At 43.9% G+C, this 25,719-nt stretch overlaps 1 protein-coding gene across 1 annotated transcript in view; it reads right to left on the bottom strand.

Annotated features, from left to right (window-relative positions):
* Positions 1 to 10,104: 10,104 nt before the first annotated feature.
* The window catches only part of LOC110494696 (chemokine-like protein TAFA-2), a 169,974-nt gene continuing 154,359 nt past the window's right edge, over positions 10,105 to 25,719 (bottom strand). Inside the window, exon 5 of the mRNA XM_021569989.2 lies at positions 10,105 to 11,031. Within this exon, the coding sequence (XP_021425664.1) occupies positions 11,020 to 11,031 (12 nt within the window). The 3' untranslated portion in view covers positions 10,105 to 11,019. The remainder of the gene's footprint in view (positions 11,032 to 25,719) is intronic.

The raw sequence follows: 25,719 nt of genomic DNA, 5'->3' as shown, positions 1-25,719 counted from the left end.
ATGAATTATCACCAATTATTATCCAATTATCCAGTTATTATAAAATGTTTTAAATCAAATGATTCTGAATATTAATGTAGTCAGGAGAGATGGGAGTCAGAAGGAACGGTAGTGTTACAGTAGAGCTACTATGTTTGGGAACGTCTTTCCAACATGTTACATGAGCATCCTCCTGTGTGATTCTGTGTAGCCAGATGACTAGGAATTAAAGACAGCAACACTATCCAGCCAGTCAGCACATCCAGTAACCCTCTTCCACCTCCCTTATCCTCACCTCGTCTCTCTACCAACAATACAGCATTATCTAAAACACAGCCCCAGGTGGTTGCAGAAGTCACTCTACATCCATATCATGACAATGCTGCTTCCTTTTTCCCAGTGGCAGTGACCTTATGGATTCCCTGTGATCTGTAGTGAAAAGACAGCCACCCCAACGCTAACATTGACAGGACTGCAAAGCCAGCCAACCATAGCTTAATCCATTCTAGCTGTAGTCACATGGTCTGGCTGAGTAGGTTCTTTTAGATGTTGAACCTCCCTCGACTTTCGTATCCATTATTGTTTTATCATTCAGCCTATTAGCACACTAGGTACTGTAGCGTCCGTGGGTTTTTATACAACTGGCATAACCAGAACTGTTAAAAAGCTAAAAACACTCTTATTTCCACTGACCTTCACCTTTTGAACATTTCAGATGGTGTTTGCAAATGTTTTGTGTGCTGTTTTAATTTGATCTTCTTGTAAATACTTCTTTGTTAAATTATTAATGTACGTACATGTGCTAACATGCTCATCGCAGGCTGTACTGTTAAGTTAAGAGCAGAGAACTTGATTACAATGTTCAAATCCTAAATTCCTTTTGGAAAGGATCCACACAAGATTAGGAGTTACAGTTGACTCAAATCGCTTGGGCTTGCATTTCTCACAAATTGTTCAATTTAATATTGTAAAGTTTATTGTGGAGGTCTGAAATGTCTCATAGGTCATAGATGAATTGATTGCTAATTAGTCATGTTAGGGTTAGCCATCACTGTGTGGTTACATCCTTGATCACATCTATTTAAAAAAGGTCTGTTCCCATAACAGTCATGTTCCAGCATAAACCACACATTTATGTATAGCTATTGTGAAATCTTTCTACTAACACTTGAGTTTTTGTATGGTTGAGTAGCACTAAATATACACACAGTCAAAACTTGGTGTGCAATGACTTTATTCTAAGCCATGTAGAGTAGGACAGTTATCCAGTAGGCGTACAGTGTCATCAGTTTTCTCAGCAATCTACACACGATACCTCATAATTAAAAAGTGAAATCACGTTTTTCAACATTTTTGCAAATGTATTGAAAATGAAATATCAAATTTACAAAAGTACTCGCACCCCTGAGTCAAGACATTGTAGTAGAACCTTTGGCAGCAATTACAGCTGTGAGTCTTTCTGTGTAAGTCTCTAACACCATGCCCAGACTGGACGGCACGTGGGCCGTCGTGCGTAAATTGATTTTGTCCCCCCACACCAAACGAAATCACGACATGCAGGTTGAAATCTCAAAACAAACTCTGAACCAATTATATGAATTTGGGGACAGGTTGAATAGCGTTAAACAGTTATGGCAATTTAGCTAGCTAGCTTGCTGTTGCTAGCTAATTTGTCCTGGGATATAAATGTTAAGTTGTTATTTTACCTGAAATGCACAAGGTCCTCTACTCTGACAATTAATCCACACATAAAACGGTCAACCGGATCGTTTCTAGTCATCTCTCCTCCTTCCAGGCTATTTCTTCTTTGGACTTTATATGGTGATTGGCATCTAACTTTCAGTATTACCACGACCGACCGACCGACCTCACTTCATCTTTCAATCAGCCACGTGGGTATAACCAATGAGGAGATGGCAAGTGGGTATTTGCTTCTATGAACCAATGAGGAGAGGCAGGACTTGCACCTTCATTGTCACAAATAGAACTGTCTTCTATTTTAGCATTTGGCAACGCAGACTTGTGGCAAACAAGATGCATATTTTGGAATATTTTTATTCTGTAAAGGCTTCCTTCTTTTCACTCTGTCAATGAAGATAGTTTTGTGGAGTAACTACAATGTTGTTGATCCATCCTCAATTTTATCCTATCACAGCCAGTGGTGGAAAAAGTACCCAATTGAGTAAAAGTAAAAATAAAGATACCTTCATAGAAACGTAAAAATGAAAGTCACCCAGTAAAATACTACTTGAATTACAGTATTTGTTTTTATAATTGTATTTATTTTTATTTAAGGATAGCCAGGGGCCCGTTCCAGATAAGAGGCTGTAGGGATGACTTTATTGTCCTGCTAATCATTCAAAATGTAATGAGTACTTTTGGGTGTCAGGGAAAATGTATGGAGTAAAAAGTACGTAATATAAATAGTAAAGTAAAGTACAGATACCCCAAAAAATGACTTAGGTAGTACTTTTACGTACTTTTCACCACTGCACAGCCATTAAACTCTGTAACTGTTTTTAAGCCAATTTTGGCCTCATGTTGAAATCCCTGAGCTGTTTCCTTCCTCTCCAGGAATTGAGTTAGGAAGGACGACTGTATCTTTGTAGTGACTGGGTTTATTGGTACACCATCCAAACTATAATTAATAACTTCACCATGATCAAATGGATAGTCAATGTCTGCTTTTTAATAATTTTAACCATCTACCAATAGGTACCCTTCTTTGTGAGGCATTAGAGAACCTTGTGGTTGAATATGTGTTTTAAATTCACAGCTCGACTGGGGGACCTTACAGATCATTTTATGCGTGGGGTACAGAGATGTGGTCATTCAAAACTCATGTTAAACACTATTATTATGTGAATTGTTAAGCACATTTTTACTCCTGAACTTATTTAGACTTGTATACTTATTGACTCAAGACATTTCATCTTTTAATTTATTACTAATTTGTAAAAAATAAATAAAAATCTGAACAAAATCTACATTTTATACATTTTAAATGCAGGCTGTAACACAACAAAATGTGGAAAAAGTCAAGGGGTGTGAGTACTTTCTGAAGGCACTGTATATAGTAGACTGCAGGTAGCTGAGTGTGTTGCTGGTAGGCTAGACTCAGTGCTTCTGGTTCCCTTGTACAGATGGAGGGGAGTGCCCCAGGTAACAGGAGAACCGGAGACAGAGCCAAGGATATGAAACACAGATGACCAGCCTCCCACAGGATGGGATTCAGGGATATGTGAGATCTGCGCTACAATAGATAATTAGTTTGGAACATCTGTTAGAGGAGGTTCCCCAGTACCTCAGTTGGAAAATAATCTTAAATCACTCTATGGCTGTGGAAACCATGGTGAGCTTTTCTTATTTACTTTGATTAATTGTTTGTGCTCATCATCAAGGTCCACTTGTTTACATGTACAGTAATACCATATGGTTATGATAGGGTGGCAAGCTGCCTCAAGTGTTTTACAAGTAGTTCAAGAAGTTCAATGTCATTAAAAAAGATATATCTGATGAAGAATCAAACAAGAGAGAAACAAATTAAACATTCTACAAGCCCCAATTTTCCTCCAGACCTTATCTTCCCTTAAAAGTATCTCTCGTTTCACCCCTCTAATAAAACAGCATTTTTAAAATGAACTGTGGAGGTGATATAATCTTCTACCAGAGTCGATTTTGTTTGAAATGTGGACACATGCTATCTCTGCAAATTACATCAAAAGCAAGAACAGATATCTTCTCAGATCCCTGCCAAGCTTATGTAACGAGAGCCTGGCCGTCTGTATTGGAGGGAAGACGCTGTGCACACTGCAGTGTTCAGTCGGGGAGAACCAGCATGGAGCTATAGCTTCAAGTTGCACTGCTTCCCTGTGATTTCAGTCTCCAATTGAATAGCTACACATCAGCCTGACTGACCGTGCCAGTGATGATAACAAACAAAAACAACTTGTCTATGACTGAAACAGGTGAGAGAACATTTGATGAGATACATTTTCAGTTTGTTCTAATCGTCATCAATCTTCTGCCATCTTCTAAATGATGGGCCATTGAACTCATCAAAGGGTAACTTTGGAAATGTATCTTTAATTTCCCCAGAATCGTTAAGTGCCTCATTGGACCCAACCCAAATCATGCTACGGTAACTTGTCCAAATGCACACGCATCAAAAAAATGGAGCCAAGGATTAAAAAAGACAGAAATACATCAGAATGTCATTTCGTGCCTCTCTCCCTCTCTGTCTCTCTCTCTCTCTCTCTCTCTCCCTCCCTCTCCCTCGCTCTCTCTTTCCCTCTCCCTCCCTCTCTCTCTCCCTCCCCCTCTCTCTCTCGCCCTCCCTCTCCCTCTCTTTCCCTCTCCCTCCCTCTCTCTTTCCTGCTCTCCCTCCCTCTCTCTTTCCTGCTCTCTCTCTACCCCTCTCGCTCTCTCCCCCTCCCCCTCTCTCTCTCTCTTTCCCTCTCCCTCCCTGTCTTGCTCCCCCTCTCTCCCCTCCCTTACTCCATCTCTCCCCATCCCTCTCTCTTTTCCTTCCCCTCCTTCTCTCTCTCTCTTCCCCTCCCACCCTCTCTCTCTCTCCCCCTCTCTCTCCCTCTCTTCCTCTTGCCCCGTCCTGATAGGCATTAGCTCTTTCAAGTCTCACTCCCATTAACCTGTTCACAGGTTGCAAGGAGAGGAGTGTTACTTTCTTATTTTCTGTCCTCCTCCCCTATCTCTCTCTGATCTCTCCCACTTTCCATCTGTCTCAGTAACTATCACAAAAATATAATTTCCTTTTTAAATTACAGCAGGCCCTTTGTTATGACCCCTGGGCATTGTGATAATGCAGTGTGGGAGTGGAGAGAGTCTATGATGAGGATTCCTAACAGAAACAGACGCGCTGGCCAGCACTAATGCCAGACTGACAGACAACAGTATATTCGGACACAAGGATACGGGACCTCTACAGTAACACAATGGGAGGGAAAGGCTCCATCGAACCTAGTTGGACAGATTCATACATTCATTATGTGTCATGGAAAGGGCAAAATCGATGAGTGAGGGCCTGTATAATCAGCTGTCACCTACTTCCTCCTGAATCCATCATTAGTGTACGCAAGGAGAGGACTTGTCCAGAGCAGGTAGAGAAAATCCTTTGAAAGGGGGAACATACAGTGTGAATGACTGACTGGATGTAGCTGCTTGAGGGCCATGTTGTGTGATACACACGATGAATAGCCTCAGTCCAGGCAAGCGTGAGGAACATGAAGAGGAGGAAGTGTCAGGTACAGGCATACAGGAATAGTTTGATATTAAAATGCCAGCCGCTATGCCTTGGCCCCGAGCACAATAATCCCATTGTGCTGCAGGTCATAGCAGAGAGAGAAGTGGCGCTGCCTCACTTCAAACTAAATTGCTTATTCTGACGAGAAGAACACAAAACAACCATCAGAATAACATGAAATTCCCACCTAAAGTGAATTAGGGAAAACATCCAATTTAGATGATATGGGGAAGACATGGTGAGATATTGAGAACGGAGAGAGAGGCCAAACAATTAGATCAACATGTAGGAGGAACTTTCTTCACCGGCAGACTTCTACAGTTCATCTCAAGTGTTTTCAAGATCCAATGGTTTTTCATTACACTCAGTCAGATTTCATTACGAGGTGAGAAAATCTAATTTTGTTCCATGTATCTGACAGTTTTTCAGACTAATTCATCCTGTCAAGGTGCAGCCTCAACAAACTCACCAGATGGTGTTTATGTGTGCTGGAGCTAGTGTTTCTTGTTCATGTGTCTCTTAAAGTCAAGCGCGGTAGTTAGCTACTAGCTACTAGTTACTTAGCTACTAGTTACTTAGCTATTCGTTTTTCTGTTTATAAATGAGGTCTTCTCCTTCATAGGCCTATTTAATCAACAGAGCTTCCTCTGTCCCTGTTCTGAAATTCAATCATATATGTTTTTGGAGATCTCCATGCGTATTGGGCTGATGAACATACACAAAAGGTACTGCTATAATAGTGATAGTACTGCAATCATATTCAGACAGGCCTAAGAAAGTGCACAGTATTTCGCTACACTCACATTAACATCTGCTAACCATGTGTATGTGACAAATACCATTTGATTTGATTTAGTAAGCCTAAGCCTAAGCCTAAACCTAAGCCTAAACTCAACTATCCAGCTGTGCACTGGACAATGCTGTTAACAACATAGTAAGCCTTATCTTCTTAAATGTAGGATCTCTTAAACACATGACACATTTCACCATTTAGACATCCTTGCAGACAAAGGACATCCATTCATAGCAAAAGCTCAGCAAATACTGCAGTGAATATGGCACAAACAAAAACTCCACTCCTCTAGTCAGATTCTTATTTTCTGTGACAAGGTTACCGGCTTGAGAACTCTTGAGTGTCTTTTCAAAATGTCAATAACATTCTTAGATTCAAGCTGTGGTTTTCAAAACACCCTGAAATTATTTCTTGCTCTCAAGCTTTCGTTGAAAGCCTTTTATGCCTTGATATGCAAAACCCCAGAGGATTCATTTGTGAAAAGGCTTTCCAGTGTTAATAGAATATTAGAGCACATAAAGGTAAATCACTGAAGGAGTGTGTTTTAATACGTCCGGGATGTCATAGTGCAGAACAGGTTCATTCTCCTATCCAAGGGTAGATTCAAATCATTGTTAGTAGATTGAAAGGGCCTTTCTCTGGGACCGGTTTCATGTGTCCTCTTTCTCTTCTACCGAACGCCACAGTGGGATGCCGTCTGATTAATCTTAATGAATTATGGAAATTGCCTTTATCTCAAATAATTTAGGAATGTTTCTGTATTGTTTTATTAATGCACTTTTGAATTACTCTGTATAATCACGTAGCCTTTCTCTGAGCCGTTCAGTGTTTGTTCTTCATTGCGAGCTCTTTATAAAATCCTTGGTGGTCTCTGGCGTATTGCATGCTGGAACGAGATATTAGTCATTACTGTAATTTAATGATTTCTAACCAAACAAGAGTCAACCTGGATCACTAAACGTATCACCCCGTATCGCTCTATTCCCCGCGGTCTGGTCTTTGAGAGCATGTCTCGCCTAAAATGTTAATTAATTGTGTCCATCATCCGGAGAATCCTGTGGTGAATGTACTGTTTCAACTGACAGACAAAATATAAAATGCCTGACTGAAGCCCCGGAATAGCAAAATGGCACAAAGAACCTATTTCATTTCAGGTGTAATTTTTGTGTAGGTGAATACTTGAGTTAAATGAGTGATAGCCTGTAACAGACAATTGTCTGGCCGTGAAGACGGCTGAGTACAAATAGAGATTAAGCATCTGCTCTAAAGTGTAGTTATATAAACGCAACATGCAACAATTTCAAAGATTTTTGCTGAGTTACAGTTCATATAAGGAAATCAGTCAATTGAAATAAATCTATTAGACCCTAATCTATGGTTTTCACATGACTCGGCAAGGGCGCAGTGGGGAGCCATGCCCAGCTAATCAGAATGATTACTTTATTACAGACAAAAATACTCCTCTACTCCACTCCATCCCCTCAGATGATCCCGCAGGTGAAGAAGCCGGATGTGGAGGTTCTGGACTGGCGTGGTTACACGTGGTCTGCAGTTGAGGCCGGTTGGACGTACTGCCAAATTCTCTAAAACGTTGTTGGAGGCGGCTTATGGTAGAGAAATGAACATTAAATCTCTGACAACAGCTCTGGTGGACATTCTTGCAGTCAGCATGACAATTACATACTCCCTCAACACTTGAGACATCTGTGGCATTGTGTTGTGTGATAAAACTGCATATTTATTGTCCCCACCACAAGTTGCACCCGTGTAATTATCATGCTGTTTAATCAGATTCTTGATATGCCACACCTGTCAGGTGGAGGAACTATTTTAACAAAGGATAAAATGCTCACAAACAGGGATGTTAGCAAATTTGTGCACAACATTTGTGAGAAATACGCTTTTTGTGCGTATGGAACATTTCTGGGATCTTTTATTTCAGCTCATGAAACATGGGACCAACACTTAACATGTTGCGTTTGTATTTTATGATCAATATATTTGCCAAGTTTATATTCCCTAAGAGTTATTCCTTTCCACTGAACATTTAGTGAACTGTCATCTCTAAATGCACCATCCAACCACTCCCAAACTAAGACTTACAGCTGTTACACAAGAACCTTTATGCTTCATCAAATCTGTCACTGATGTATCAGACGTTACCATCAGAGCGGCATCACAGACATACAGGAATTTCCATATTGTCACCAATTTATACCCAGGAACCATATCTATGTATCTACATGTCCCAATCATCCTTATCATACCAGCAGAAGCAGAACCCCACATTATAAGGTTACATATCATAACATTACAGGGTGTGCTGGGGTTAGGAAAGCCATAGGAGCAAATTCAACACAGCTCCATCTGTGTCCTCCGTATCTCTGTGCTTCCTGTGAGCAGCCTGCCTGCCTCTAACCTGTATTTGGTTTCCACAGGGAGGGGAATAGAGCTGCATGTTGATAAGAACATCAAAAATTACAATGGCCGCAGTATATATCGGTGTGGAAATGGAAGAGTGTGCCATTCGCCCTTGGCCCCCCACAGATTAAGGCTGCAACACAAACAGTCAGAAGGTTCAGCATGCAGGACTAAGCCTTCTCTTCTCTATTGCAGCTAGGCCCTCTCTCTCTCTCTCTCTCTCTCTGCGCTCCATCCAGTTCCACCCCTGCTCGAGACTGTACGTCTTGAATTCCGGTTTATTTTCTGTAAGCTTTTAATGACATGCACTAACAACGTTTTTGGGATTTCTCGGAGGTGGCTTTCTAACAGGAAATCGCTCAGAAGGAAAGAGCATCTTTGTGCAAAAGGGCTTTCATTGAACGGCTTTGGCAGAAGGAAGGGTAATGGGCTACTCACTAAACAGGGTAAAAAACGCCAGCAGTTGGTTTAAGAAACTAACCCGAATGGTCCATTTTACAGTACTTGTTTTGGTTACCCTTAAAACATGTCTTTATTTAATTAATTTGGTGTTCTTATACCACTTATACCACAATCAAGGTCTACTATTGTTTTTAATGTATTTTTCTTCATAAAAAGCACAAACACACTCTTCAGAAGGCGGGGGGGTGAAGACCAGAGGAAAAACAGTGTGCCATGTATACAACTCTGGATTAATGCAACTCTGGATTAATGCAACTCTGAATTAACACAACTCTGGATTAATGCAACTCTGAATTAACACAACTCTGGATTAATGCAACTCTGAATTAACACAACTCTGAATTAACACAACTCTGAATTAACACAACTCTAAATTAATACAACTCTGAATTAACACAACTCTGAATTCACACAACTCTGAATTAACACAACTGTAAATTAATACAACTCTGAATTAATACAACTCTGAATTAATGATCAGCGCTCTTCCACTTCAATTAGTCCACTATTTGCAGGAGTGGCTAATTATAAATTAGTTCCAGTGTGGATACTGGACAATTATCGTATGCTAACATCATTTCCCTTGCACAAGACAAGTCCCACAGAGGTTGTCTGGGACATGTGACATCAACATGACTTTTTTCATGTAATCTGAGTTCATGCATATGCTAACCTCTGTGACAGTTGATGGTTTCCCAGAGAATGCAATGAAAGGGGATACCTTTAGGTTACTGGCCCAACACTCTTAACTGCTAAGCTACCTGTGGGAGAGGTGCTATATGACGTCAGTGCAGTAGGTTGCCCCCTTTTCCTGCAGTTCATGGTTTCCCATTCTGACCTCTGTTTCATAATGCGTCATCAACCCCTATGACAGGACCATGTCAGAATGACCACTTTTAGTGTTGTTGATATCCTGCCTCACAGTAACGTTAACATTCAGTACTACGCTACTGTGATATAGCACAAACAAGTGCATGGAACGGTATTTTATATTTTTTATTACATTTTGTGCTTGTACTGTGGGGGTTTATATGCACAGTAGGGGTGTTGAAATTCTTGGCTTTTTATTTTGGCTTTACAGTATTTGATGGTCTTGCGATGGTGGCCTCGGCAATGTTGTAAAATCTATTGTGTTGCAGAGGCGTTTGAAACTATGATACAAAACCAAACCCTTGTTCACCCAGTGTTATCCTTTTGAAATAGGTTTATTGAGATAATACTGACACTTTTACTCAATGTTGGTCACCAGGCTTTTAAAAACAGATAGTAAAACAGTTAGTAAAACAGTTGGAGCTCAGCTTATGTCATTTTAATTGGTTTGGTGAAACCATCCTACTGGTCACACACACGGGTTAAATCAACATTGTTACCACGTCCAATCAATGAAATTACGTTTAACGGACATGGAAAAGATGTTGAATTGACGTCTGTGCCCAGTGGGATGGTGTCTTTTGATTCAAAACACTGAAACATAGAGGTTAGAACTGGTTTTTCTACTGTGCCATCTCCTTTGATGTCTCAAGTTCTCAAAAACATTTCATATTTTTTGTCCAAATCAAAAACCTTAAAAAGAAGAGACATCTGCTTCATAAAGCTAAAAAGGGATGGAAATGCTTATGATCTAAAATCCATCTCGAACACAGACACATTGTTTTGGAGTCACTGAGCTCTCAGTGACTAAAAGAGGGAAAAGATTTGAAAATGTCACGTCACATGTTTCGAATTAAGGGTTATCTCGCTTGCGTAATCCACAGTATGTCTTTTTAATGAATAAATACCTTGCAGGTTGGATCTCCTACTGTAGTAGTCCGTTGGAGGAAAAAACACAAACAGGAATTTGGTGGGTGATACAATAACGGCTAGGAATTGGATGTAATCAGTAGTCCAGTTGTCTGGATAGGTGGTTCTATGCTATTTCCAGGTCAAGTCTCTGCTCTGCATCCGTTCAGTAGAATTTCAGGAGTTTTCCATGTTGCCTTACTGGTCCCTGGTTCCTTCCCAAAATCATTCAATACATAGTTCTCACATCCAAGAAGACCCAGTGGTTTCTGTCAAGGAAGAAATGACTGATGACACCAAGTCTTCAGATCCAGGACAGACAGCACTATCGCGTGACCTGTAAACAGGGGAGATAGCAGGGTGTTAGTTCATATTAATGGACACTTCAGATTAAACTAGGATTTGCAACTATTTATGACACAGGCAGTGTGTAAAAACCTCACTCAGTCTGACCTAGCTGCTGGGCTACAAAACCAGAAGAAGATTTAGTGATTAATTACACAACATAGATAGAGCGTTGTTTATTCCAAAAGATCCATCTCAAAGTAAGACCCACACTGCCTGTTTCTGTGTAAATCTATATTCTATATCTGTCATACTGTGTAGATCTATCTGTCAAATGGGCTGCATACACCAGGCTGAGTTTGAATCCCCAACTGCTATGGCCATCACTCACCTGTCCTAGGGTGTCAGAGTCAAATACATTGTACTGTAGTATTAGGAATTAGAACTCTATTGCTATGCATTCCAATTAGACTAGTTTGGATTCCTGCTTCACCAAAATGGTTGCCATCATCAGTACATTCTGGAACTATGAAGGTCTATGACATCAGCCCCTGCTTGGTGGTACAGTACGTATGGTACAGCATATGTTATTTCAAAACATACTGCACATGATTCATTTTGACACCCTATTAAGCCAAGTATTTCACTGAACATTAATCCAAAGGGCCTTCAAAAAGTAGCAGGTTGACGTTTATTGTCATGAGTCTTGCTCAAGAGGCAGAACTAAGCGGTTTCCGCTAGATGGCCCAGCTGCAAAGTCAAAAATGTCTATAGGCCTATTGTAAAACAATATATTATTGTTCTTCATTTAAGGCTAGGGTTAGCCATTAGAGTTAGCAATGTGGTTAAGGTTAGTGTTAAGGTTAGTGTTAAGGTTAGTGTTAAGGTTTCAAATCAGATTTGATGACTAGCCTGCAGAGCTACCTCCAATAAATGACAACCTGTGAATATTAATCCAAAGGGTCTTTACAAAGTACTGTATGACGTGCCATATTTGCTGTTAACATGGTCATATTAACAGTGCTGTTTCCCAGTACGCAAAAAATTCCTCCCGCTTGCTATTTTCCGCTTTCCCTGCGGCCAAAACTATAATTTCCTACTGCCAGCGGGCGAGGGGAGTTTGCCATTCAAAACGTGATTTGCATCTCTGGTGGGTAGCCTCCACTCATACAGTAGGTCCGCTATAAGCCCTTGGCAGGCCACTTTTGCATCTCTGGCATTTATCCCCCACTCAGAGGACAGTTATAAGCCCTAGGCAAACCATCTAGACATGAGTTCATTTGAAAGACAATGGCAAGGAATTTCTCTAACCTCAAATTGGGCCTGTCACCTTCCAGCTAATCACAGACAGCCAGAGGCTGCAAGTTGTTTCTGTTGTTTCTATAAATACCTTACATTTGTTGTGATTTTAATATGATTCGATTTTTTTGCCAATTTATAAACACAATACAACCACATGTGGCCAAACTGCATCTAAAATCATAGAAGATGACTCAAAGTGATACACCTAATCATTTACAGTTCAAGTAGATTCATGATATCATGATTATGACCAAAAATAGCCTACATTTTTGCCATTGATTTAATATACTATACTGTATTTGAAGCAATACAAACGGTTCCTCCTTAAAGCTCCTCACACACTTGAAGAAAAGTGTTAATCACTACGTACAATATTGGTTGTGGCACATCTTAAACACCACAGAAGAAGCCGAAAAGCCTTCACCAGGAAGTTATCCTTGTTACCTCCTTTGCTTCATTGAGTTTTCAGACCTGTCTTGATGCCTTGATAGTAGCCATTAGCTAGCTTTCATAAAATAAAAAAACACTGGAGTTAAAGATCGGTTGAATTGTTTGTATTTATCTCCACTGAATGTTTTGTGTGAGGAAACGGCAAGTGAATGGCAGGAGAACGGCTGCCGCTTTACAAAGCGGCATGTCGGGGGTGAATGAAGAAGATGGGCAAAAAAGCCGTCTCACATCGCTCGAACACTCTGGAGGGACGCCGGCCTCCCGAGTGCTCACTGCTAACTGGGTAGTTGTCCTCTCTTTACTGTTAACATGGTCATTGTAACAGTTCTGTTAGGTGTCCTCTCTTTACTGTTAACATGGTCATAGTAACAGTTCTGTTAGTTGTCCTCTCTTTACTGTTAACATGGTCATAGTAACAGTTCTGTTAGTTGTCCTCTCTTTACTGTTAACATGGTCATTGTAACAGTTCTGTTAGTTGTCCTCTCTTTACTGTTAACATGGTCATAGTAACAGTTCTGTTAGTTGTCCTCTCTTTACTGTTAACATGGTCATAGTAACAGTCCCCTTTAAGTACAACATGCTAACATATTTAGTGTGAAGAAGTATAAGTGGGTCTCATTATCACACACATTCATAGGTGTTCCTATTTGTGTATTGGCACATATTAGTGTCATTCAATTAGTGAGTGGCGGAGGCTCCATGGTCTTGGCCTGAAAAGCAGCGCGGAGCCTAGGGCTCGGAGCCAGGCGACAGGATGTGTCAGTACTCCAGTGCACACTGTTCCAAGATATGCCTTAATCCAAATCAAATCAAATGTTATTGGTCACATGCACGTGTTTAGCAGATGTTATTACGGGTGTAGCGAAATGCTTGTGTTTCTAGCTCCAACAGTGCAGCAATGTCTAACAAGTAATATCTAACAATTTCACAACGCATACCTAATACACACACATCTAAGTAATGGAATGGTATTAAGAATATATAAATATATGGACGAGCTATGTCAGAGCGGCATAGACTGAGATACATGTAGAGTCTCACTTTCTAACAGACATCACACACCAACATCTAACATTTAAAAATAGATTAGGCTGTAGTTTTCTGTTCACGGGTGCTGGAAAAGGGGAACATAAGTCAGTGAGACTCATCAGGAAGCTGGGATAAAAGAGCACATTTGACTGGTCAGGCTCAAACTAAGCCCTGATTCAAAGCTTCATGGACAAACAAACAAAAAACAAACACAAACAAACAATTGCCTACCCCTGATAAACAAAATGATGTTGTTATTTCCATGTTGTTCTTTGCTTGTCACCAATAGGGATTGGATGACACAGTAGGTTTGACATAGTATCTGCACTAGCATTGAAGGCTCAACCATGTAACGTCATGTGTGGCAAGGCTTACAATGAGTAAGAACGTCCATCACAGTGGACGTACAATACAGAAGATCAACATGGGTCCCAAGCACCCTTCTTCATTATCTTAGTCCAAACTAGGGGTGTGAACAGTTTAAACATTACAATATTTAAACGAGGTTGGTATGCTTAACGTTAAGAAAAATCCCTAAACGAGAAAACAATTAAAATCACAGTGCCGTTATCACAAAACATGATTTCCCATGTTATAGCCATGTTATAGCCTAACCAGACTATATGGCTATAAAGGCCTGGGGAAAGTTGTGTAATTTAAATTAAACCAGAGAGGAGGAGGAAAACTTTAGGCTACTTTGGTGAATATGTGAGGCATGCAAGACAAGACATTGGAAGATGCAGATTAGATTAGCAAGACATATCCACATGGTTCTGCCTGCCCCTCCTCTCTCTCCCTCCAGCTGGCCTGCCTGCCTGCTCTTTCTCTTAGTTAATGACACGGGTGTGTATTCAGTCTTCGGTCTGTATTCGGTCTGATGCATGCAGAATATCCTAGTTTAGACAATTCATGGGACTGATGTCTCCGTAGTACAGAAGTATCTTCGGGCCAGTCTTGCGAGCACAGAGTAGGCTCCTCTTTGTTTCTGAGTGGGTGAGGATGTTTTTCACTCATAATATGAAATTACAGTAGGCTACCGGTATAGCCTGTATCGATTACCCTATAATATAATGGTAGGTGGCCCCTTGAAAGCGCCTCGGCTACTGTGTGTATGCTTGGCTGTTAAAGGCTCTGCATGATCAATCTGAAATCTGCAGTGGCTGTACATAGAGCAGAGCAGAGCTGTTGTGTCGAAAGTTGTCAAGGAAGTGAGTTTGTGTTTATACAGGACCTCTCGTCCCAACCTACCGTCAACCAATCAAGTCAATGCAGAGCTATACAGAGCCCTCCACATTGTTAAAACATTTGGGAGAAGCACAGCGATGCAGTATGGAGCTCGATTTGGCCTCCGCAAGCTCTGTGATTGTGTCAAACCCTCCGTGATTGTGTCAAACCCTCCGAGATTGTGTCAAACCCTCCGTAAGGACCCTCCTGATCGCATTTCCAGAGCAAGCATCCCAGCTAGCAATGAGAAATCGGCCCAGAAGCGGCCCGCTTCCCGGGGGACAGAACTGATTGTATCGGCACGGAATCGGGTGTCGGACTCGGCCCGGAATCAAAATGAATGACTGCCCAGAATCGGCCCAAGTACATAGAGCCGTTTCCGTTTACCAGAATTCATCTTAGCAGAATCCTCCCAGAAGCGGCCCGATGTAAGTGTAAATAAATGTATACAAAATTACCCAATTTAGTCATTTTAAATATTACTATTATACATTGCAAATTATACCCACCCACAAAGAAACATGTCTTGGAGGAAACACCATGCACCTGGTGACCGTGTCACTGTGCAATCGCCTAGCCCGCCACAGGAGTTACTTCAGCGCGATGGGACAAGGACACACCGGCCGGCCAAAACCTCCCCTAACTCGGATGACACTGGGCCAATTGTGCGTCGCCTGATGGGTCTTGAACCAGCATCTGTAGAAACGCAGTTTGCACTGTTACGCCACTCGGGAAGTTCCTTCCACAAAGTTTTTAATGCTTATCAAATGCCTTGACAAAGTATCAAAATACTTAAATACTACACAGGATTCTTAAAGAATTTCATTTAAATGTTAATTGTATATTTTTATCACAGAAACAATGAAAAAATGTGGAAAAATAAATAATGAAATGTTATTTATATAAAGCAGCCCGTGTAATCTTCTGCCAGAGAGTAAAGTTAGCCCCAATCGGCCTGAGCCGCAAGTAATATATTTGGGCCGATAACTCTCACCGGAATGGTCCAGAGCTCAATCCCCACATCCTAGCCATAAGTAATACTGCCGAAGGCGACCCAGACTCGGGCCACATGACGTTGGCCGAGTCTGACTCTCAGCCGAGTGCCACTACTATCAGCTGGAATCGGTCCAGTTCCACTGTGCTAGCTGGGATGAATGGGTTTTTAGGGTAGGCTACACTACAGCTGTACGCAGACACCCTCTCTGGAGACATGAATGGCATTTTACTTGTCTGTAAAGTAATTCCTAACTTCCATCACTTGGCAACCTGAACTCTCAAACCTAGCCTGCCTGCTGCCTGAGCACAGACCACTCTTTCCTAAAAAAGTAATTTCAAGTTAGTTAAATATTGCTACTTATCAAGACATTTAATAGAACGAAAGCACATCTAGCTATCCTACCATAAAACAAACTGCTTAAACAACACAGCAGCACATAAATCAGCAATGTTTATTGTTGTCAGGGAAACAATAGAACAAAGAGACAGACGCCCTTTTTTTAGTTGTCTGAAAAGTTAAATTATCCGCGTTACTGTAGCTGCGTTCTGTGTCTGTAAAGGGTCGCGGTAGATAGAACTTCATTGCCCGGCCCTAGTGGTCATATACCCTTAATAGGAATATTATTCTGCAATGTGAATTGATGTGGAATTTTATGATTTTTATTATAATTTTGAAAGAAAAACATAAAAAAAATGGCAGTTTAAACGTTAAGAAATGTTCTCCATTTGTTACATCCTTAGTCCAAACACAGTAAGCCCTTTGTAGGCCTGTTATTTTGCAATCTTACCCAGCTTCTCATCACAGACATCCAACTAATTCTCTATTACATCACAACACTTGTCCTGTGAAATTGCTCTGTGACGCTTGTTATGTGTGATGTGTGTTGATTGATATGATGTGAAAGCAGGGGTGAGGGCATGACTGGTGACATTACCGGAAGGATTCTAACCCCTGGTCTGGTCTTGCCTGGCCAGTGTGAGGCTCTGTGTCTGCTCTTTGACATGGGGAGAATGGAGAGCTGCTAAGGTCGTTTGAGAGATGCCCTGGGGGCTTTGTGGAGGTGATTTGTTATTGTGAATCTGTCGTGATGTGATGTGACACCGTCATTTGTTATCAGCCATAAATAGGACTTGGATCAATATGGAGAGATGGTGAGCCACTGATAGTCTATTGATAGTTTGTTGATTTATAGGGGGACTATTACAAAATAATGTATTACCAATTTAACATCGTAAAAACACACATTAGCACATATAGAAAACAAAGCATTGAATGAATGCTACTACCCACACACACTTCTTATTCTGAAAACGAAGTAAGTATCTATCTTTTTAGGAGCATGTAGATTTTTACAGAACCCCAAAAAATGCAAAGTTTAATTAGACCACTGAACAAAAACCTACTGCTTAAAAACAAACTTCTCATTTAGAAAAGAGCCTATGTGGCATCGATATGATGCTACAAAGAGTAAATAGGATCATTTTTGTAATAAAGTCAAGTCAACAATGTTTTTTTGTGAGACTTGTGTTCTTGACTGCATAACAAAGTCAATTAAGGTTTGTTTCAATCCTGCCCACATCTGGCAGCACACAAGTAATTATCAATTCGAAGTGAAGCTGCACGCGACCCAATCGTAATGCCTGTGGTAAATTGGGTTGACTTTGGATATCCCTATGGGGCTAGTTAGGGACCATCTGTAAATTACACAATGTACAGGAGACTAAATCGAACAAACTGAAATAAAACCTACTTCCACAAATCAAACAAACTGAGCTTCTGTCTAGCCCTACTGTAATGTAGCAGTCACCTGCACACCAGGCTGCCTGCCTGCCTCTCTGACTGCCTGTCTGCTGCCTGCCTGTCTGCTGCCTGCCAGTCTGTCTGCCAGTCTGTCTGCCAGTCTGTCTGTCTGTCTGTCTGTCCGTCCGTCCGTCCGTCCCTCCGTCCGTCCGTCCGTCTGTCTGTCTGTCTGTCTGTCTGTCTGTCTGTCTGTCTGTCTGTCTGTCTGTCTGTCTGTCTGTCTGTCTGTCTGTCTGTCTGTCTGTCTGTCTGTCTGTCCGTCCGTCCGTCCGTCCGTCCGTCCGTCCGTCCGTCCGTCCGTCCGTCCGTCCGTCCGTCCGTCCGTCCGTCCGTCCGTCTGTCTGTGTGAGAGAGAGGGGGTATACATTATTAACCTGGCTAAAGTAAAATAAAAAGTCTGCCTCGCCCAGGCCCTCCACACAATGAATAATGGAGAAGGCAGCTCAAGTACAGGCGTTTGGTGAGTCAAACACCAGGCCGTGATAGATGGCTCTGGGCCCACTGTGTCACACACCCCCCTTCCTCCCTCACCCCCAACTCCACCCCAAACACAGACACACATAACCTCTGGAATCACCCTGAACATCCACCTCCACGGCTCAGTTTTTCTTCACAGGCTGTTTGTTTGTTTCTTTGTTGTTTTTTGACTGCTTTGTTTCCTTGCTGATGTTTGAAGTTACATCCAAGACTACTCAGATTTGTTCAAAAGCAGGCCCCGACCCAAGCCTGTTCTCTTATCCCATTGCCAAATGTAAGTGGGTCAGATGGAAGCGCAAGAGTTCTCTGTATACCGATAGGCAGGCAGGCAGGCTGGCAGGCAGGCAGGCTGGCAGGTAGGCAGGCTGGCAGGCAGGCTGGCAGGTAGGCAGGCTGGCAGGCAGGCTGGCAGGTAGGCAGGCTGGCAGGCAGGCTGGCAGGCAGGCAGGCAGGCTGGCAGGCAGGCAGGCAGGCAGGCAGGCAGGCAGGCAGGCTGGCTGGCAGGCAGGCAGGCAGGCAGGCAGGCAGGCAGGCAGGCAGGCTGGCTGGCAGGCAGGCTGGCAGGCAGGCTGGCAGGCAGGCTGGCAGGCAGGCAGAGATATTTAAAGGCCCCCAATGCAGCCGTTTTTATGTACATTTCTAATAATTTCTGGGTAAAAATTTGCTGCCTTACTATAAAAGATTTCCATTAAAATCTCAAGGAAGAATTTTGCAAGGACTGCCTGGATCTGAGTGGGAAGGGGAAAACTGAAAACTAGCTGTTATTGGCAGAAATGTTTGGAACTCTCTTTTTTATTGGTCTATTAACCAATTTACAGCATGGTGATGTCACCATGGAAATCAGAAACTCCAGCCCATGCAAACCTGCTGATTAGAAGGTGCTGTGTAGATTGTATTTTCAACCAACAACTGTCATAAATTAACACAGATAAAAAAAATCAGAATTGTACAGTGTTAGTTTCAACAGATGTTGTATAATATGATATAAAACACAGAAAAGATGAATGTTGACTGCACTGGGCCTTTAAGGATAATGTTGGCTTTCCTAGGTGGGCATGTTTTCAGCCGATGTAGGAGCTGGGATATACAGTCATTTGAACCATAGACTTGCATTTTCTATTTCAAGGTGATTCTTTGTCATATATATCACCAGAGCCTGCTGTCAAACTGTCATATGCACTTCAGAATTACACTTTTCATATGGAAAAAAAAAATGGGTGAATATAATATTGATTCATTTTACCTTTATTTGAATGGGAGTCATAGACAAAGGTCTATTTTACAAGGGAGCCCTGCATATACACAATTGACAAAATAAAGAAAAATGCAATTGTCACATCTGATCCTCCCCTCCTGCGTTCGATGTCTCCAGTTTACAAACCACCGGCCCTGGCTACCCATCATTACGCACACCTGCGCCTCATCAGTTACACCTGGACTCTACCACCTTCCTGATTACTCCCCGTATTATAGCACTCTGTTGTTATTTCCCATCAGCCGTTATAGACTGTTCCTATGTCCCGACGCTACTTCTGTTTTTGTATTGTTTATTGTTCGTGCTCTATTAAACTCTCCAAATGCACCTGACTCTCAGCGTCTATGTTACAGAATAACGTCTCAATATTATGGAAGCAGCAGTTGATCAAGGCTTCTCCTAGATGGTCAGCGAACAGGGAAACCTACTTCGCCAACACCACAACCAGCTGGCTCAACTGGGAATGGCTATGGAAGAGGTCCTCTTCGTTCTGCAGCGTCTCGACGTTATCCAAGGGGCATCACCTCCCTCGGGCGGAGGATCATCAAATCAATTCATATTTGTCACTTGCGCCGAATACAACAGCGTGAAACGCTTACTTACAAGCCCTTAACCAACAATGCAGCTCAAGTAATAGAGAAAATATGCCCTAAATAAACTAAAGTAAAAAATAATAAAAAGTAACACAATAACGAGGCTATATACAGGGGGTACCAGTACCGAGTTAATGTGCGGGGTACAGGTTAATCAAGTTAATTTGTACATGTATGCAGGGGTAAAGTGACTATGCATAGTAACTTCACCCCTAGAGAAAACAGTCTATGACTTGGGTGACAGGAGTCTTTGACAATTTTTTGGTCTTTCCTCTGACACTGCCTAGTATATAGGTCCTGGATGGCAGGTAGCTTGGCCCCAGTGATGTACTGGGCCGTACGCACTACACTCTGTAGCGCCTTATGGTCGGATGCCGAGCAGTTACCATATCAGGCGGTGATGCAACCGGTCAGGATACTCTTGATGGTGCAGCTGTAGAACTTTTTGAGGATCTGGGGACCCAAGCCAAATCTTTTCAGCCTCCTGAGGGGGAAAGGTGTTGTTGTGCCCTCTTCACGACTGTCTTGGTGTATTTGGACCATGATAGTTTGTTGGTGGACACCAAGGAACTAGAAACTCTCGACCAGCTCCTGTCACGTTCTGACCTTAGTTCCTTTTTTTATGTCTCTTTTTTTGGTTTGGTCAGGGCGTGAGTTGGGGTGGGCATTCTATGTTTTTGTTCTATGTTTTGTATTTCTGTGTTTGGCCTGGGTTGGTTCCCAATCAGAGGCAGCTCTCTATTGTTGTCTCTGATTTAGAACCATACTTAGGCAGCCTGTTTTCCCACTTTGGGTTGTGGGTAGTTGTTTTCCGTTTCAGTGTTTGCACCATACGGGACTATTTCGGTTTTCATTTATTCTCTTGTTCTTTTGTATTTAGTGTTCAGTTAATTAAAGGAAATATGAACACGTACCACGCTGCGCTTTGGGCTACTCCTTCTTCCTCGGATGAACATCGTTACAGCTCCACTACAGAACTGTCTAAGTTAATAGTGGCCTGTTCGGCCTGCTTTTTCTCCTGTAGTCCGCGATCAGCTCCTTTGTCTTGCTCACTGTCATGTACTGTCATGTTGTGTCTTGTCTCTGTCCTTTCCCTTCACCCTGTCTCCCTCTGCTGGTCGTTGTTAGGTTACCTTTTCTCCCCCGCTTTCCCCCAGCTGTTCCTTGTCTCCTCTAACTACCCATTCACCCCGTTTCCCACCTGTTCCCTTTTTCCCTCTGATTAGGTCCCTATATCTCTCTCTGTTTCTGTTCCTGTCCTTGTCGGATTCTTGTTTGTTGTGTTTCATGCCTGAGCCAGACTATCGTCATGTTTGCTGTAACCTTGTCCTGTCCTGTCGGAATCTGCCGGTCTATCTGAGCCTACCTATGTTTGGTTATTAAAGAAGCTCTGTTTAAGTTAGTTCGCTTTTGGGTCCTCATTCACTCACCATAACAGAAGAATCCGACCAAGAATGGACCCAGCGACTTCGGATCCTCTCCACTCAGCCGTCGGGATCCAGGGAGCGATGCTAGGCAGACACGAGCAGGAAGTGTCTGCTGCTCGACATGCCGTTGAGACCCTGGCCACCCAAGTCTCCAACCTCACAGAACAGGTTCACCATCTCCGCCTCGATCCACCGGCCACTTCCAGGGCTTTCGAATCTCCGGAGCCCAGAATCAATAACCCGCCGTGTTACTCTGGGGAGCCCACTGAATGCCGCTCGTTCCTCACCCAGTGTGATATTGTGTTTTCTCTCCAGCCCAACACTTACTCCAGGAGCACTGCTCGTGTCGCCTACGTCATATCTCTCCTTATTGGACGGGCTCGTGAGTGGGGCACGGCAATCTGGGAGGCAAGGGCTGAGTGTACTAACCAGTATCAAGACTTTAAGAAGGAGATGATACGGGTTTTTGATCGATCTGTTTTTGGGGAGGAGGCTTCCAGGGCCCTGTCTTCCCTATGTCAAGGCAATCGATCCATAACAGACTACTCTATTGAGTTTCGCACTCTTGCTGTCTCCAGTGGCTGGAACGAGCCGGCCTTGCTCGCTCGTCTTCTGGAGGGTTTCCGCGCAGAGGTAAAGGATGAGATTCTCTCCCGGGAGGTTCCTTCCAGCGTGGATTCCTTGATTGAACTCGCTATTCGCATTGAGCGACGGGTTGATCTTCGTCACCGAGCTCGTGAAAAGGAGCTTGCGCTCTCCGTCGCCTCCCTCTCTGCATCACTACCATCTTCCTCTGCCGGCTCGGGTGCTGAGCCCATGCAGCTGGGAGGTATCCGCATCTCGACTAAGGAGAGGGAACGGAGAATCACCAACCGCCTCTGTCTCTATTGCGGTTCCGCTGGTCATTTTGTCACTTCATGTCCAGTAAAAGGCCAGAGCTCGTCAGTAAGCGGAGGGCTACTGGTGAGCGCTACTACTCCTGTCAATCCTTCAAGATCCTGCACTACCTTGTCGGTCCATCTACGCTGGACCGGTTCGTCAGCTTCCTGCAGTGCCTTAATAGACTCTGGGGCGGAGGGCTGTTTTATGGACGAGACCTGGGCTCGGGAACATGACATTCCTCTCAGACAGTTAAAGGAGCCCACGGCCTTGTTCGCCCTGGATGGTAGTCCTCTCCCCAGGATTCAGCGTGAGACGCTACCTTTAACCCTCACTGTTTCTGGTAATCATAGTGAAACCATTTCTTTTTTAATTTTTCGTTCACCTTTTACACCTGTTGTTTTGGGCCATCCCTGGCTAGTTTGTCATAATCCTTCCATTAATTGGTCTAGTAATTCTATCCTCTCCTGGAACGTCTCTTGTCATGTGAAATGTTTAATGTCTGCTATCCCTCCTGTTTCCTCTGTCTCTTCTTCACAGGAGGAGCCTGGTGATTTGACAGGGGTGCCGGAGGAATATCACGATCTGCGCACGGTGTTCAGTCGGTCCAGGGCCACCTCTCTTCCTCCACACCGGTCGTATGATTGTAGTATTGATCTCCTTCCGGGAACCACCCCCCCCCGGGGTAGACTATACTCTCTGTCGGCTCCCGAACGTAAGGCTCTCGAAGATTATTTGTCTGTAGCTCTTGACGCCGGTACCATAGTCCCCTCCTCCTCTCCCGCCGGAGCGGGGTTTTTTTTTGTCAAGAAGAAGGACGGGTCTCTGCGCCCCTGCATAGATTATCGAGGGCTGAATGACATAACAGTGAAGAATCGTTATCCGCTTCCTCTTATGTCTTCAGCCTTCGAGATCCTGCAGGGAGCCAGGTTTTTCACTAAGTTGGACCTTCGTAACGCTTACCATCTCGTGCGCATCAGGGAGGGGGACGAGTGGAAGACGGCGTTTAACACTCCGTTAGGGCACTTTGAATACCGGGTTCTTCCTTTCGGCCTCGCTAACGCTCCAGCTGTCTTTCAGGCATTAGTCAATGATGTCCTGAGAGACATGCTGAACATCTTTGTTTTCGTTTACCTTGACGATATCCTGATTTTTTCACCGTCACTCCAGATTCATGTTCAGCACGTTCGACGTGTCCTCCAGCGCCTTTTAGAGAATTGTCTTTTTGTGAAGGCTGAGAAATGCACTTTTCATGCCTCCTCCGTCACATTTCTCGGTTCTGTTATTTCCGCTGAAGGCATTAAGATGGATCCCGCTAAGGTCCAAGCTGTCATTGATTGGCCCGTCCCTAAGTCACGCGTCGAGCTGCAGCGCTTTCTCGGCTTCGCAAACTTCTATCGTCGTTTCATCCGTAATTTCGGTCAGGTGGCAGCTCCTCTCACAGCCCTTACTTCTGTCAAGACGTGCTTTAAGTGGTCCGTTTCCGCCCAGGGAGCTTTTGATCTCCTCAAGAATCGTTTTACATCCGCTCCTATCCTTGTTACACCTGACGTCTCTAGACAGTTCGTTGTCGAGGTTGACGCGTCAGAGGTGGGCGTGGGAGCCATTCTTTCTCAGCGCTCCCTCTCTGACGACAAGGTCCACCCATGCGCGTATTTTTCTCATCGCCTGTCCCCGTCGGAACGTAACTATGATGTGGGAAACCGCGAACTGCTCGCCATCCGGTTAGCCCTAGGCGAATGGCGACAGTGGTTGGAGGGGGCGACCGTTCCTTTTGTCGTTTGGACTGACCATAGGAACCTTGAGTACATCCGTTCTGCCAAACGACTTAATGCGCGTCAGGCGCGTTGGGCGATGTTTTTCGCTCGTTTCGAGTTCGTGATTTCTTATCGTCCGGGCTCTAAGAACACCAAGCCTGATGCTTTATCTCGTCTCTTCAGTTCTTCAGTAGCCTCCACTGACCCCGAGGGGATTCTCCCTGAGGGGCGTGTTGTCGGGTTGACTGTCTGGGGAATTGAGAGGCAGGTAAAGCAAGCGCTCACTCACACTCCGTCGCCGCGCGCTTGTCCTAGGAACCTTCTTTTCGTTCCCGTTCCTACTTGTCTGGCCGTTCTTCAGTGGGCTCACTCTGCCAAGTTAGCCGGCCACCCTGGCGTTCGGGGTACGCTTGCTTCCATTCGCCAGCGTTTTTGGTGGCCCACCCGGGAGCATGACACGCGTCGTTTCGTGGCTGCTTGTTCGGTCTGCGCGCAGACTAAGTCCGGTAACTCCCCTCCTGCCGGCCGTCTCAGGCCGCTTCCCATTCCCTCTCGACCGTGGTCTCACATCGCCTTAGATTTTGTCACCGGACTGCCTTCGTCAGCGGGGAAGACTGTTATTCTTACGGTTGTCGATAGGTTCTCTAAGGCGGCTCATTTCATTCCCCTTGCTAAGCTTCCTTCTGCTAAAGAGACGGCACAAATCATCATCGAGAATGTTTTCAGAATTCATGGCCTTCCGTCAGACGTCGTTTCGGACAGAGGTCCGCAATTCACGTCTCAATTTTGGAGGGAGTTTTGCCGTTTGATTGGGGCTTCCGTCAGCCTCTCTTCCGGCTTTCACCCCCAGTCTAACGGTCAAGCAGAACGGGCCAATCAGACTATTGGTCGCATCTTACGCAGTCTTTCTTTTCGTAACCCTGCGTCTTGGTCAGAACAGCTCCCCTGGGCAGAATACGCCCACAACTCGCTTCCTTCGTCTGCGACCGGGCTATCTCCTTTTCAGAGTAGCCTCGGGTACCAGCCTCCGCTGTTCTCATCTCAGTTCGCCGAGTCCAGCGTCCCCTCCGCTCAGGCTTTTGTCCAACGTTGCGAGCGCACCTGGAAGAGGGTCAGGTCTGCACTTTGCCGTTATAGGACGCAGACTGTGAGGGCTGCTAATAAGCGTAGAACTAAGAGTCCTAGATATTGTCGCGGTCAGAGAGTTTGGCTCTCCACTCAGAACCTTCCCCTTAAGACGGCTTCTCGCAAGTTGACCCCGCGGTTCATTGGTCCGTTCCGTATTTCTCGGGTCATTAATCCTGTCGCAGTTCGACTTCTTCTTCCGCGATACCTTCGTCGCGTCCACCCGGTCTTCCATGTCTCCTGCATCAAGCCAGTCCTTCGCGCCCCCGCTCGTCTTCCCCCCCCCCCCCCCCCATCCTTGTCGAGGGCGCACCCATCTACAGGGTCCGTAGAATTTTGGACATGCGTCCTCGGGGCCGTGGTCACCAGTACCTCGTAGATTGGGAGGGGTACGGTCCTGAGGAGAGGAGTTGGGTTCCCTCTCG

Source organism: Oncorhynchus mykiss, chromosome 17, assembly GCF_013265735.2.
Source record: "Oncorhynchus mykiss isolate Arlee chromosome 17, USDA_OmykA_1.1, whole genome shotgun sequence".
NCBI classification, from domain to species: Eukaryota; Metazoa; Chordata; class Actinopteri; order Salmoniformes; family Salmonidae; genus Oncorhynchus; species Oncorhynchus mykiss.
The sequence above is the reverse complement of the archived record's forward strand: the minus strand, read 5'-3'. Positions and strand labels throughout refer to the sequence as shown.